At 41.0% G+C, this 13,017-nt stretch overlaps 1 protein-coding gene across 2 annotated transcripts in view; it reads right to left on the reverse strand.

Moving 5' to 3' along the window:
- Positions 1–276: 276 nt before the first annotated feature.
- SLC39A9 (solute carrier family 39 member 9) overlaps positions 277–13,017 on the reverse strand; it is a 48,713-nt gene continuing 35,972 nt past the window's right edge. For both annotated transcript variants that reach the window (XM_025295296.3, XM_006056152.4), the window contains 4 exons: positions 7,795–7,863; positions 6,620–6,705; positions 5,985–6,119; positions 277–4,257 (listed from right to left, as the gene is read on the reverse strand). In XM_025295296.3, the coding sequence (XP_025151081.1) occupies positions 4,027–4,257; positions 5,985–6,119; positions 6,620–6,705; positions 7,795–7,863 (521 nt within the window). In that variant the 3' untranslated portion in view covers positions 277–4,026. The remainder of the gene's footprint in view (positions 4,258–5,984; positions 6,120–6,619; positions 6,706–7,794; positions 7,864–13,017) is intronic.

Below are 13,017 nucleotides of genomic sequence, written 5' to 3' on the forward strand. Positions count from 1 at the left end.
ATTAGATAGGTACCTTCATAAATAATATTTGGTGACAGCAAAGGCAAAGGAAAAAAAATTGTCAATAAGTTGCTATCTCTGGGGAAGATGGTATACTGAGTCCTTTATCTCCCTTCCGCCTTTCTTTCTTTCCTTCCCTAAAGGAGGTTCATAGAGATACATCTTTCCACTGCCCCTCAAGCCATTTCATTACCTTTTCTGATGTTCAAATGTGGGTCCAGTCCGGTCACCAAATGGAAAAACTGCCGAGAGGATCAATAATGAACCACTCACATATGGTATGCACTAATAAAAATTTAATATCATAAAACAAATCAGAAAACAGCAAAAACATTTTTTTTAACCATTCACAATTAAAGTGGAAAGAGACACAAATTATAAGGCAGCCATCCGTGGAATGATTTCATGTTTACAAAGGATCCAGAAAAAGGGGACATTTAAAATCACCGTTTAGGCTACCAAACCAGGGGGACTGCAGTGTTATCCCATTAGAGTTCCCACTTAGTAGAAGATGCTATGAGAAAACAGATCAAAGTCAACCTCCTTGTGTTAGGCTGAGCATATCTAGAAAATTCCTAATGCTTGTCGAGCCCTTTCATGCAAGTCATACATTTCCCTCAGGTCTTCTCAGGTGAATCTAGATGTCTCAGGTACAAAGGGGCTACGTGACTGGTTTTAATTTCACAGCATCTCAAACAGTGCTCTTTGGGTAATGTGGACCATTCTGTGTTGAGCAAAAAATCCTGTAAGGCAAGGAGGGTACCCCTGTGGAACACTATTAGAGGGTTCTCGCCGTGCCCTACAGCAGTTCTGGATGAATCTGGTCTTTCTCAGTCTCCCACGGGGCTCAGGGGTCCCAAAGGCAGGAACATGCTCTGGGGGCTTGTGCTGTTGACATACACACAGTTCCCATGTTCAGTACCTGGCTACCACGTATCTGAGGGGCTGGCATGTCCTCCTCGTTCTAGTCCTTGAAAAAGAGGAAAAACCAGGCAGTGACACTTAAAAGCAGGCCAGTAAAAAACACCATTACACTTTCTTCTTTCTACAAAGAACTGACCACTCAAAACAGCCACTTCTCTCATTTTTCTAATGATACAAAATATAGGAACAGATTTGGCTGTTTTGAATAGGGAAATAAAAAGGTGAAGAGGGAAAGGGAGAACACAGAGCCTCTGGTGGTGTTTCAACACTCTGCACTCCAGGGCAGAATGCGCCTGAAGAACTGAAATCCGGCAACAGCACGCACAGGAAAGCCATCAGACCTGGAAGACGGCTGCTTTGGGGATATGGCAACTGACAAAAGCAAATCACTGGCGAACAAATGAAGGGAATGAAGGAGTATAATTTTCACCTTAATTTGCCATTTAAGACAGCACTCAACATCTGAAGAAAGTCTATCCGTACCGAGGAAAGGGAGTCAAATTGTAATTAACTTTGGTTATGAGGAAGGAAGGACAATGCTTTTCATCAATTGCATCTCTTTGGTAGCCAATAATTCCATCTGTAATCACAGCAGCGACTGAAGTATTGCCAAGGTTTCCAAACGCGTGAGAGCATTAAGGCATCCACATCTAAGGAGGCAGTTTTAAACAAGAGGAAAATGGAGCTGAAATGTGCCCGTAAGTGACCATCAGTGTGGCCTCTCCTGGGACACTGCCCACATAAGTTAAGTTCTCCCCCGCCTCCTGCAAATGAAGGAGGCCCCTGCCACGCCGCTCAGTACCCTGCTGCCTGGAGATGCGTTTGAGCCCTGTAAGATTAGTATGGCTATTTCTGCCTGCTGACCAGGAAGGAAATGAGTGGTTCCTGGGGTAGCAGTTTTAAAATCTTGGACAGCCCACAGCTCTTGAATGCTGATAGGCCTTGAAAGGTTTGCTTGTTAATGTGGGGTCCAGAGGGGACAGCCAATTTGGAGGTTAGATGGTTCTGCCCTTGCCAGAGTTCAAGGCCCTACCCGGCAAGATATTCTAGCCCAACTTTTAAGTGTGATGGCAAGGCACTGCAGAAAGAGGCTTTGGCCAGCAGAACAAATTTCTGATCATTGCACAACAATATGATAGAAAAGTGCCACTATTCAAACCAGACCAGACACTAAAATGAGCTATTTATTTAACGAAGTACATTTCCAGGGAGAATCAAGGCAACCATGTCATTTTGAAGGACTGAGTGAAATCCCATGACTCTCTGAAGTCCCAGCTGTTAGCAGGAAAGTCACCTAGACTTTCCTGCTGCACCTTCTGTTGGTTTTTATGCTGTTCTCAACGGTTCCCAGCCACTATCCAAAACCAGATCCTGTTTACGCTACTTTGGTCTAGCCAGCAGAGGGCTCACAAGTTCTCTTTCCACAGCTGCTGACCCAGTGACACATCTAGGAAGGAAATACAGAAATCCTGGGCATGCTGGACTATGCATTATACAAAATGTTTCACAAACTCCTAAATCCAACGCCCTGACAAAAATAGTCTTGGTTCCCACTTTATGAAATGTGTTTTGAAATGGTACAGAAAATCACAATAAATTAACAATATAATATTATACACTTATTTGATAACACAAGGTTTACAGGGATTTTTGGCAAATATGGACAAATTATCCTAGTTTGCTTATTATTTTTAATATCTCAATTGTTTAAATTACCAGAATATCAGTGATTGTATCATCTCACATACGAGGAAGTTGACATTTTAAGGGCTTAACAAAGCTGCAATTGACACAAAGGTAACTTCATTGAAAGGAGCAGAGAGGACAGAAACAATATTATCTTTATCATCACAGTTCCAAGAAGAGGCTGTCCTGATGAGAACTTAGCTCACACAAATATTAGCATCACCACCAGCAGAAAGCAGCAAATTGTAGGGAGGAAGGGCTGGAGGGAAAAGTTAGGAATAAAATACAGAAAAGATGAAGAGACAAAAGACATGATTTTAATAAGCTTTAAATCAACAGGCAAACACCTCCCATTTGTGATATATCTTGACTTTCTTCCCTACTACAGGTGCTTGCGTGATGCTGACCTGGCAGTCCCAAAGGGGCACTGAGTATTTTGCCAGAGGGACTGCTGGTCTACCAAGATAAATACTTAAGAGACAAAAAAAGGACAAGTAGGTTTTGGTGATCTTTCTTCTAAAAAGGTTACTACAAAGATGTCAGTAACTGTTCAAATTCACTTAAAATTTAACACCCCTTAATTTCCAAAGATACTTTGGGATCTGACTGTTCTTATAACAGTCAGAAGGGAAGCCTAGGTTGGTCTGAACCTACTAGAACTTGGCTCCTCTACTACAAACAAGAGGACTTTGAAAAAAAATGTTTTATAAAACACGTCACCTCTTTAAAAGCTAGTCCACCTCTGCTGCCCCATCTGATAGAAGGCAGGCTCTCTGCAAAGAGGCACGTGCTAAAGGGCGTGTTTCAGTCTCCCCAGATGTCCCCACTTCACCGAATCTCTCAAGTGTAAAGTCAGTTTTCAATGTGTCTTGCCATCATTTTCTCGACTCTAGCCCCAAATGAACTACTTATCTTTAGCATCTAACACAATGGGCATCATGACCTTCATTCAAGGCAAGTGGCATAGATGCTAAAGCACCAGTCTTACACGGTGAGAACCATGTTAAAAAATCAATGGATAAAGTGGCAGAGCCTCTAAACTAAGAGATTTAGCTTAATTACAGAATACTGTACTTTCATAATTATTTCATTATGAGTAGGAAGTTCTCCACTTTTCCTTAAAACTAAATTCCATCTTCCCTGAGAATAGGGTTAAGGGAAACACCAAAACTCAGAATGCCAAGGGCCCTTGAAAAGACAACACAACGGAATGTCTATATCCTTCGCAGTGTGCTGTTTCTACTTGAAAGCTTTCCATTACTCCAGGTTTTCTTCTCACCTCCCTCTGGACTCTTTAGGAATACAGGTGGAGATGGGCAAGGCGAGACGAGAGACTGAGGAAGTGAGCGTCTGTCACGTGCCGGCTGTTCTCACTGAATGGCGAATGGCCGTGGACTGAGGCTGGACCCTCACCAGTTAATGCTGATGTCCTATTGACAGAACGAGGGGGATGAGGCAACCCAGAACCAGGGCTGCCACCTCCAGGCGGCTGAGGCCTCTCCCTCCAGCGGGGTCGGGTTTGTGGCTGTGCCCCATTCCGCCCACCTCAGGGAGGACATGTACTGTGGCAACATAAAGAAAGGTCCCGGCAGAGAAAAGCATGGCCACTCCAGTGGCATTGACCTCTGAAAGGGCTTCTTTACTGCTCTGTGAAGAGAGAGAGAGAGAGAAGAAAATTAAGTCAAGTAACATGCAGAGTCAGAAAGAATAATAATAAAAAAAGCACCCAATATTCATAACTGGTGTGATTTGGGAAGTGGGGACACCTTGAGATCAGAACAATTTTGTTATTTATGGGAAGCTTCCAAATAAGGGTTTAAGACTACTGGCCATGTGTGCATGCGTGCTCAGTCGCTTTAGTCACGTCCGACTCTTGGTGACCCTATGGACTGTAGCCTGCCAGGTTCCTGGGTCCATGGGTTTCTTCAGACAAGAATACTGGAATGGGTTGCCATGCCCTCCTCCAGAGGAATCTTCCCAACCCAAGGACCGAACCTGCATCTCCTGAATTGCAGGCAGATTCTTTACCCACTGAGCCACTTGGGATTACTTTTACAAACAAACTTCAAGATTATTAAGATGGAATCAACAGCATTAATGCAGATATCAAATTTCATACATTCATTTGTTCTACCAATATTAACAAACCTCCCATATGCACCAGGCTCTAGGCCAGGGCCTGAGATACAGTGATAACTGAGATGTAGTACCTGCCCTCACAAAGCCTAGAAATATCTCAAAAGCTAATCTTTACACAATTAATTTCCATCTTTTTTTAAAATTAAAAATGTGGCCCTAGAGACTAAGACAAGTAACTGAAAATTTAAGAACATGCCATAAACGTAACCTGTAACTCTGTGCCTCCAAAATTATCATATCTTTTTGTCAAAAGTTCTAGAAACGTACATTGATCAGTGAAGTGATAAACAGGATAATATTTAAAAGGGAACTATGTATTATTACTCATTGACTAAAAGAAGATAGAGCTCTTCAGGTGAACAATGAGGTGTTAGCAATCCAGATCAGCTAAGCCTTGACTGACAAGAACTTAACCATTCTTTAACCATTTCATTTCTCATGTTCCTTTCAATGTAAGCTTTTCTATATCAAATACGAACTGAATAACACTCAAAAGAATCAGTGATCTTCAGAGAGTGTGGGGGAAAGCCCTAAGTTGGTTTGGTTCTAAGATTTTCCTCTGTCGCCTGCCAATTGATATTTAAGTAAAACGGGAAGGGTTGTTGGTAAGAACTGCAGCCCTAGTGGACAGAATAATAAGGCACGGGAAGGTCTAACTGGAGCAACAGAGTAGAATGCCTGGGGTCTGATGTGACAAACGCCACACGCCACTCCAGGACTGGAGGTGCGATCAGTGTAACAACAAAGACCTGGGGACTTGATATGCAGTGATATGAGAGCCGCGAGGAGAAGAATCCCAGTCTTAGCTGAATATAGAGATCTCTGCTCATTCCCTACTGCTCTTAAAGCTGCTGCAAGCTTGTTACTCACACTTCCTGTGCTCACTGAAACATTAAATCCATACTGTTGTGGCTTATTACGTACCAGTTAAATATAACCAGCATGTCTGATGAGCTTTAAATTGGATTATTTTAAAGATCACGTATTTGTGCAAATATTTTTGGAACTGATGGGAAAGAAGTTTTCTAATTAAATGAATAAGAAAATGTTCTAAATGTATGAAGAGGATTGACTTGGAATTAAGATGTACACTTTGTACAGTACAGGCTTCTAAGTTGAATTTTCTTTTTAGCTTGAGGCAGTAATTTAATTGAAAACTCAACATAAGAGACCATAAGTTTTGGTAGATCACAGGGAGTTAGATACTTGTCCAGACAAGCTTGAGTCAGACTTACCTTACTTAGCCCTAAGTATGTCACCATGGACATAACCGGTGCTGCCAGTGCAAAGACGAGTAAGTGCTTTCTGATTCGATTCCGCTCGAGGCCCGCATGCATTAAGAAGGAAACTAACCCAAAAGCAGCTGGTGCCTGGAAAAGAAAAACTATCCCTTATTAGTCTAGAAATGTGGATTGCTTCTACATGATGAAGTACATGTCATCTGACTCAATTATTATCATACAAGAAAACCAAGTATAACAAACACTAAGTCTGGGCTCTGCCTTTTAAGAATTAATGTTCTAAGCTAGAAAATGTCCCATTTGTGTGTGTGTGAGTCTATGTGAAATAGTTAAGTATAAGAAAGGAAAAATATTTATGAATAAAAATTACCATGAAATACAGAAATCTGTAGAGGACTTAACAGTTTGTGTATATGCCATAAAAAAATAAAATCTCTTCAACTTACAAGTTTAAGAAAATGGTAGCAAAAGACCCAGTTTTAAACAGATTTATTCAATTCTCTAAGGTGAACAGCAGTTAAGAAAATAACCACAAAAACATTTGCATTCCAGAAAAACACAAAGACCAAAGAGAAAATTATAATTACAGGTGCAGTCCATAACAAATCTTACACCAAAATTTTGCTTACCTTATGTAGCATTATTGCCACAAACACAATTAACTGGACACTAGTTTGTGAAGTAGAAGCTGCTGCTCCCAAAGCAACACCATCAGCTGAATTTGGAAAAAATGAAACATAAAACACTATAAATAACAACTATAATAGTGTGGTGGGTGAGTGTGTGGGCTTCAGAGTTAGATAGAGCTGGACCAGGCTCTGAGAAGGTTACTTAAGCTTTCTGAACCTTAGGCTTCTCATTTCTAAAATGGGTTCAATAAAGTACATATTCTCAAGGTTTTCATGAGGTAACATGCGAGGAGCTTAGCACAGGTGCTATTTGATATTTAATATGCCAGTTACTGTTGCTATTGTTGAAAAAGTATGACATTCAAAAATCTACTGACTAATCAGTTAAACTGCAATAATAGAAAAAACAAGAAATTTCAAAGGAAGCATCTCTGCATCTTGCAGGTGAAAAAACAAAGACACCACAACTTGGCATAGATGATTTATATGTAATGAGTAAGCACTGGCTGAATGCATGAATTTTTTGTTCGAAAAGCATGCATTACTATAAAGTCCAGATAACAGGGTGTCACCTTGCACGTGCTTTTGTCACTTACAGACCCCTACAACTGGGACTGGTTGTGGTTATGATTCAAAGGTGCTCCCAGTCAGCATGGCTGAGACTTCTGACGCCCTACAGCCCACCCCTGCCTCAACTGGCATTCTGGGTACATAACAGGCAGCAGGGCTATTCAGTACAGAAGTGTGCGAGATGAGGTCCTAGGGAAAAGGTCAGCAAACTTCTCTTAAAGGGCCAGATAGGAAATATTTTAGCCTTTGCGAGCCATTTGGTCTCTTGCAACTACTCAACTCTACCATTGTTGTGTGAAAGTAGCCACAGATTATATGTAAACAAGTGGCCATGGCTGTATTCCAATATAACTTCACTTATGGACAATGAGATTTGAATTTCATGTAATTTTCATGTGCCATGAATTATTCGTTTTCATCTGATAAGAAATATAAAAACCATTCTTAGCTTACAATCCCCTGACACTGCGTACACTGGGGTTCATGCTTCTGTTGGAGGACTTCATTAAACAACCCCTTCTCCAAAAGGTCAGCCCAAGAGTATTTCCTGTGGATGGTACCTGTTTGACAGAAAAGAAAGGGGTTCCACTGCAATCTGAACCTACCTGCAGCATGGACGACCAGACCCAGCGTGGTGGTGATTTTGGAATTGCTGGGCCTTGCGGTTTCTGGATCTGAAGTAAAAAACAGGCGAGTCAGCCGTGAAGCAACGGGAAACAGAAACTAGTAGAACGTTCACCTGGAGGTGGAAGAATTCTTTGAAAGCTGTTTTAAGTAGACTATTATTATCTTCCTTACTATTGTCTTTTTCCTTTTGCTTCAAACACTTAGAAATTTCTCCTGTCCTGAAGAGACGGGCAGATGGGAACTCTTCATTTGACCTAGCCTTCCCTGAACGGACAAGAGGTCACCCTAGCTGCCTCACACACCTTGCCACTCCAGATCTCCAAGGAGCCTGCTCTGTGGCCTCTGGCCACTTCTCTCTAGACCAGTCTCATTGTCATTGCCTCCCCCTGCCCCTTCCTCAGCCTCCTGCAACTTTATCTTTATTCCAACATCAAAACGTCTGTTACATTTGCCTTTCTCCATTTTACTGCCACCATCCTAACCTAAATTTTCATCAACCCAAACAACCCCTTCTCCAACCCCTAAACTAGCAGTAGATCTGGATGTCTCCTCTTACTCTCATCTCTCCCTAACCAAATTCATCTGACACATCCTTGTCAGAATCATCTTCCTAACTCACCACTCTTTTGAGGGGTCAGTTAACACATTAAGAATCTGCTACTTTTCAAATTCAATCCAAACTGCTCTATTAAGTAGGTTCTTGAGCTCTACATCAACTGATACATTGTATTTCTCACTGTCCAGTCCAGTTAAACCAATTTCTTAACACCCTGTCCAACCTTTTGCCATATTTGCCTTATCATCTGTACTTAGGCTCTCTTGTTCTCTCTCCACACCACACACAGACATTTCCTTTCCTGGAACCATTTAAGAGTATACTGCACTTTATACTACTCGTTAACTCTTTATCTTTAGATCCTTCAGTGTGTATTTCTGATGGGAAAGGATATTTTCTTACATAATCACAGTAAAGTTATCAAATTCAGTAAATACCACTGAGATTTTTTTTTACTCTCTTGCATATTTTACTTATGTCAATTGCCCAAGAATGACTTTCAGAACATTTTTCCTTTCCCAGGAAGAATCCAGTCTAAGACTGCATGTTACACTTAGCTGTAACTATCTCTTTGCTGCTGCTGCTGCTTGTAAGTCGCTTCAGTCGTGTCTGACTCTGTGCGACCCCACAGACGGCAGCCCACTAGGCTCCTCTGTCCCTGGGATTCTCCAGGCAAGAATACTGGAGTGGGTTGCCATTTCCTTCTCCAATGCATGAAAGTGAAAAGTGAAAGTGAAGTCGCTCAGTCATGCCCGACTCTTAGCGACCCCATGCACTGGAGCCTACCAGGCTCCTCCGTCCATGGGATTTTCCAGGCAAGAGTACTGGAGTGGGGTGCCATTGCCTTCTCCAACTATCTCTTTAGTCTCCTTTAATCTGAAACATTTTCTCTGCCTTTGACTTCTGTGACATTGATATCTCTGAAGACTACATTCCCATCCCTGCACCTTTGTTTTTTAACAGAGTGGTCCTTACTTTTGGATCTGTCTGATGTGTCCTTAGAAAAAGCATTCTTGGATGGAATACTACCCAGGTGACGCTTCTCAGACTATCACATCCAGACGCACAGGATGTACACCTGCTGCTCACTGGTGGTGTGAATTTTGGACTACATTGGACACTGTAAACGTTATCTTGTGGATACTATGGATTCTATTACATTCCTCCAAAGAATGTTGATTTCTTTTTTGCTTTGCTTTAAAGTAACTTGATTTGGCTCAAACTGCAAATTCTGTCTTCTGGGCAGCTGCCTAAGTCTCAGTTTAGTTCTTTCATCTTTAGCGGACCTGCCTGGAGCCTGCCCAAGAAAGCATGGTTCAGGGCTTAGCCAGAGACTTGGCTACTCTATACACAGAATTTAGGGCTGACTTCCTCTGTCTGTCTCGTTTCTAAGATTCTCCTCTCACTCTGCAGTGACTGTAGTTACCTTGAACTCTGTCCTCTTTAGGCCAGAAAGACTCTTCTATCAGTTGGCTACCCCATAGGCACTGACTGCTAAAAGGAGAAATAGGAACTAAAAGCTGTAAAAATCGGTTCCCAGTGTAGACTCCCTTTCATAATTTGCCCTGTTCAGGTGATTCTCTAGTGTCTTCAGACAGTGGGTTTTCAAAACTCTGTCTAAAGTTTATAGTCACCTGCAGGGAGGATGATCTAAAAGGAACTTTCTGTACACACTGAGGCAGAATACCAGTGACATTAATATTGATCATCTGATCAAGGTATTGTCTGATTTCTTCATTTAGTTACTTTTTCCCCCTTTGCAACTAATAAGCAAATCAAAACATATCCCCTAGATCTAACATTTATTGACGATTCTGGCCTGAGCCAATTTTTACTAGAAAGGTTGCAAAAATGTCCAATTCCAACCGCTTTCATGTTTACCAGTATTTAGCGTTCTGCTGGAAGCAAATGTCCTCCCCTCTTTTATTTTTCTCTGATGTGGATGTGCGCATTGACTCTCATTTTTTTTTTAATGGTTTATGCTTTATTGCTGTTCTTAATCATCTCAGAGGACAAACTATCCGAGATCTGGCCAATGGAAGCCCCTTCAAGCTGGTTCCTATATCCTGTGACGATCCCATCTTTTTTCTTCATATATATTTTGAGCACTAGATATTTCAAGCTCATTTTATCCTTACCCTGCCTCATCCTAGAATCAGTCCTTTCTTTGAAGTGCCCTGATATGCTCATTGCCAGTGGGGTGTCTTAACTTCTAGGCCCTCTCTACACACACACAGAGCTATGACTTACACCCATGTATATGTAAACACACATGTATATATGTACACATACACATACAAGTTTTCGAAATCATGATTCCAATAGCCCCAGTTCCAATCCACCCCTGCAGGGGTTCTTTCTTGCTTCCCTCATTCCCTGTTTGCATGTCCCTTCTTCCTCAGTGAGGATTCTGGTTTCACCAACAGCAGCACAGCTACTCATTTATTCAACCTTGTAACATATCTGAAATAGTTTCAGAACGCTTTTGCCCACACCATTAGAAAAGACAAAGCCTACTAAAAAGAGTTCAGTATTGTTTATACTTCTTGCCCAACTCTACCCACTACTAAAGGTATATCACCAAATAACTACATTCATGAGTTACTTGAATTTATTTTTTTTAAATCACTTTCAGTGTGATTGTGTTATTCATTTGATGTATAGTTTATCTGTTTCAGCTGGCTCCCCGACCCTTGCTGACTTCATTTTATATTTTGAATATGGAAAACATTAACATATTTCCAAAAGTTAAAAGTGTATCAAAAAGGCATGCCTAGGGAAGTGTCATGCCCTCTCTTAAAACCCTTCTACCCTATCCCACAACTGCCCTCACTCCTACAAGTAATCAACTTTGGTTTCTAGCTGATCCTTATGTTTCTTTTTTGTAAAGATAAGCAAATATATACATGTTTCCTTGTTTCTCCTTCTTTCTTACACAAATATATGACAGATGGTAATTTATTTTTTTCCCCCTCACTTAATATATTTCCTGGAAATTTCTTCCTGTTGGTTGACAGAGATTGGATTCCTTATTTTATTTCATTGCTACAGAGAACTCAATTACACAGACACACAACACTTCACTCAGTCAGTCTGTGTGACTGGACACCGAAGTGGTTTTACAATGACAAACAATGCCACATTGATTATTGTGCGCATGCATCTTCACACTGGAGCTGAATTATCAGAGCAGATTCCTAGAAGTGGGATTTCTGGCTTGAAAGGTAAACTCCCCTCCACAGGGACTGTACCACTAGGAACATCCACAGCAACAGATGAGAGTGCCTATATCATCACAGCTTTGCCAACAGAATAAATATATGTTGTCAAGGTTTTGAATTTGTGACTATCTGACAGGTGAGAAATGGCATCTCAGTGGAACTTTGATTTGCATTCTTCTTATTTTAAATGCAGGGGACATCTTTTCATGTATTTAAAAACTATTTTTACATCTTTTCATAAACTATTTGTTCACGTCTTTTGCCAGCTTTTCCACAGTTTTTTGTTTTTTTGTTTTTTTTTTGGTAGATCAAGGATTGTTAACCTGGGGTCTAATAGGAGAACACAGGGAGAATGATGCAGGGGGTGCTTGTGATCTTAAATTGAAAAAAAAAGTGCATTTTTATTTTTACTAACCTTTAACTGAACTTTAGCATTTCCTTTTGTCATAAATATAGACAATAATCCACAAGTAATATTAGCACTACCTTTACCAATAGAATTCAGACAATTTTATATTATTTTACAGTCATCCTAAGATACCTTCTTATTATCACTTTCACGCATCACTACTTTAAATTAAGGGCTTACAGAAGTATTGCTTACAGAATGCAGATGACACCACTCTTATGGCAGAAAGTGAAGGGGAACTAGAGTCTCTTGAAAGTCAAAGAGGAGAGTGAAAAAGCTGGCTTAAAACTCAACATTCAAAAAACTAAGATCATGGCATCTGGTCCCATCACTTCATGGCAAATAGATGAGGAAACAATGAAAACCATGACAGACTTTATTTTCTTGGGCTCCAAAATCACTGCAGATGGTGACTGCAGCCATGAAATTAAAAGATGCTTGCTCCTTAGAAGAAAAGCTATGACAAACCTAAATAGCATATTAAAAAGCAGAGACGTTACTTTGCCAACAAAGGTCTGTCTAGTCAAAGCTATAATTTTTCCCATAGTAATGTATGGTTGTCAGAGTTGGACTATAGAGAAGGCTGAGCATGGAAGAATTAATGCTTTTGAACTGTGAGAAGACTCTTGAGAGTCCCTGGGACTGCAAGGAGATCAAACCAGTCAATCCTAAAAGAAATCAGTCCTGAATATTCATTGGAAGGACTGATGCTGAAGCTGAAGCTCCAATACTTTGGCCACCTTATGTGAAGAACTGACTCATTGGAAAAGTCCCTGAAGCTGGGAAAGATTGAAGGCAGGAGGAGGAGATGACAGAGGATAAGATGTTTGGATGGCATCACTGATCAAAGGACATGAGTTTGAGCAAGCTCCAGGAGTTGGTGATGGACAGGGAAGCCTGGCGTGCTGCAGTTCATGGGGTCACAAAAGAGTCGGACACGAATGAGCGACTGAACTCAACTGCGAAGTTCTGACACACTGCTTGATTCACAGTCTTCCTGTCCTAAATGCTCACG

This window comes from Bubalus bubalis, chromosome 11 (genome assembly GCF_019923935.1).
Source record: "Bubalus bubalis isolate 160015118507 breed Murrah chromosome 11, NDDB_SH_1, whole genome shotgun sequence".
Taxonomy (NCBI): domain Eukaryota; kingdom Metazoa; phylum Chordata; class Mammalia; order Artiodactyla; family Bovidae; genus Bubalus; species Bubalus bubalis.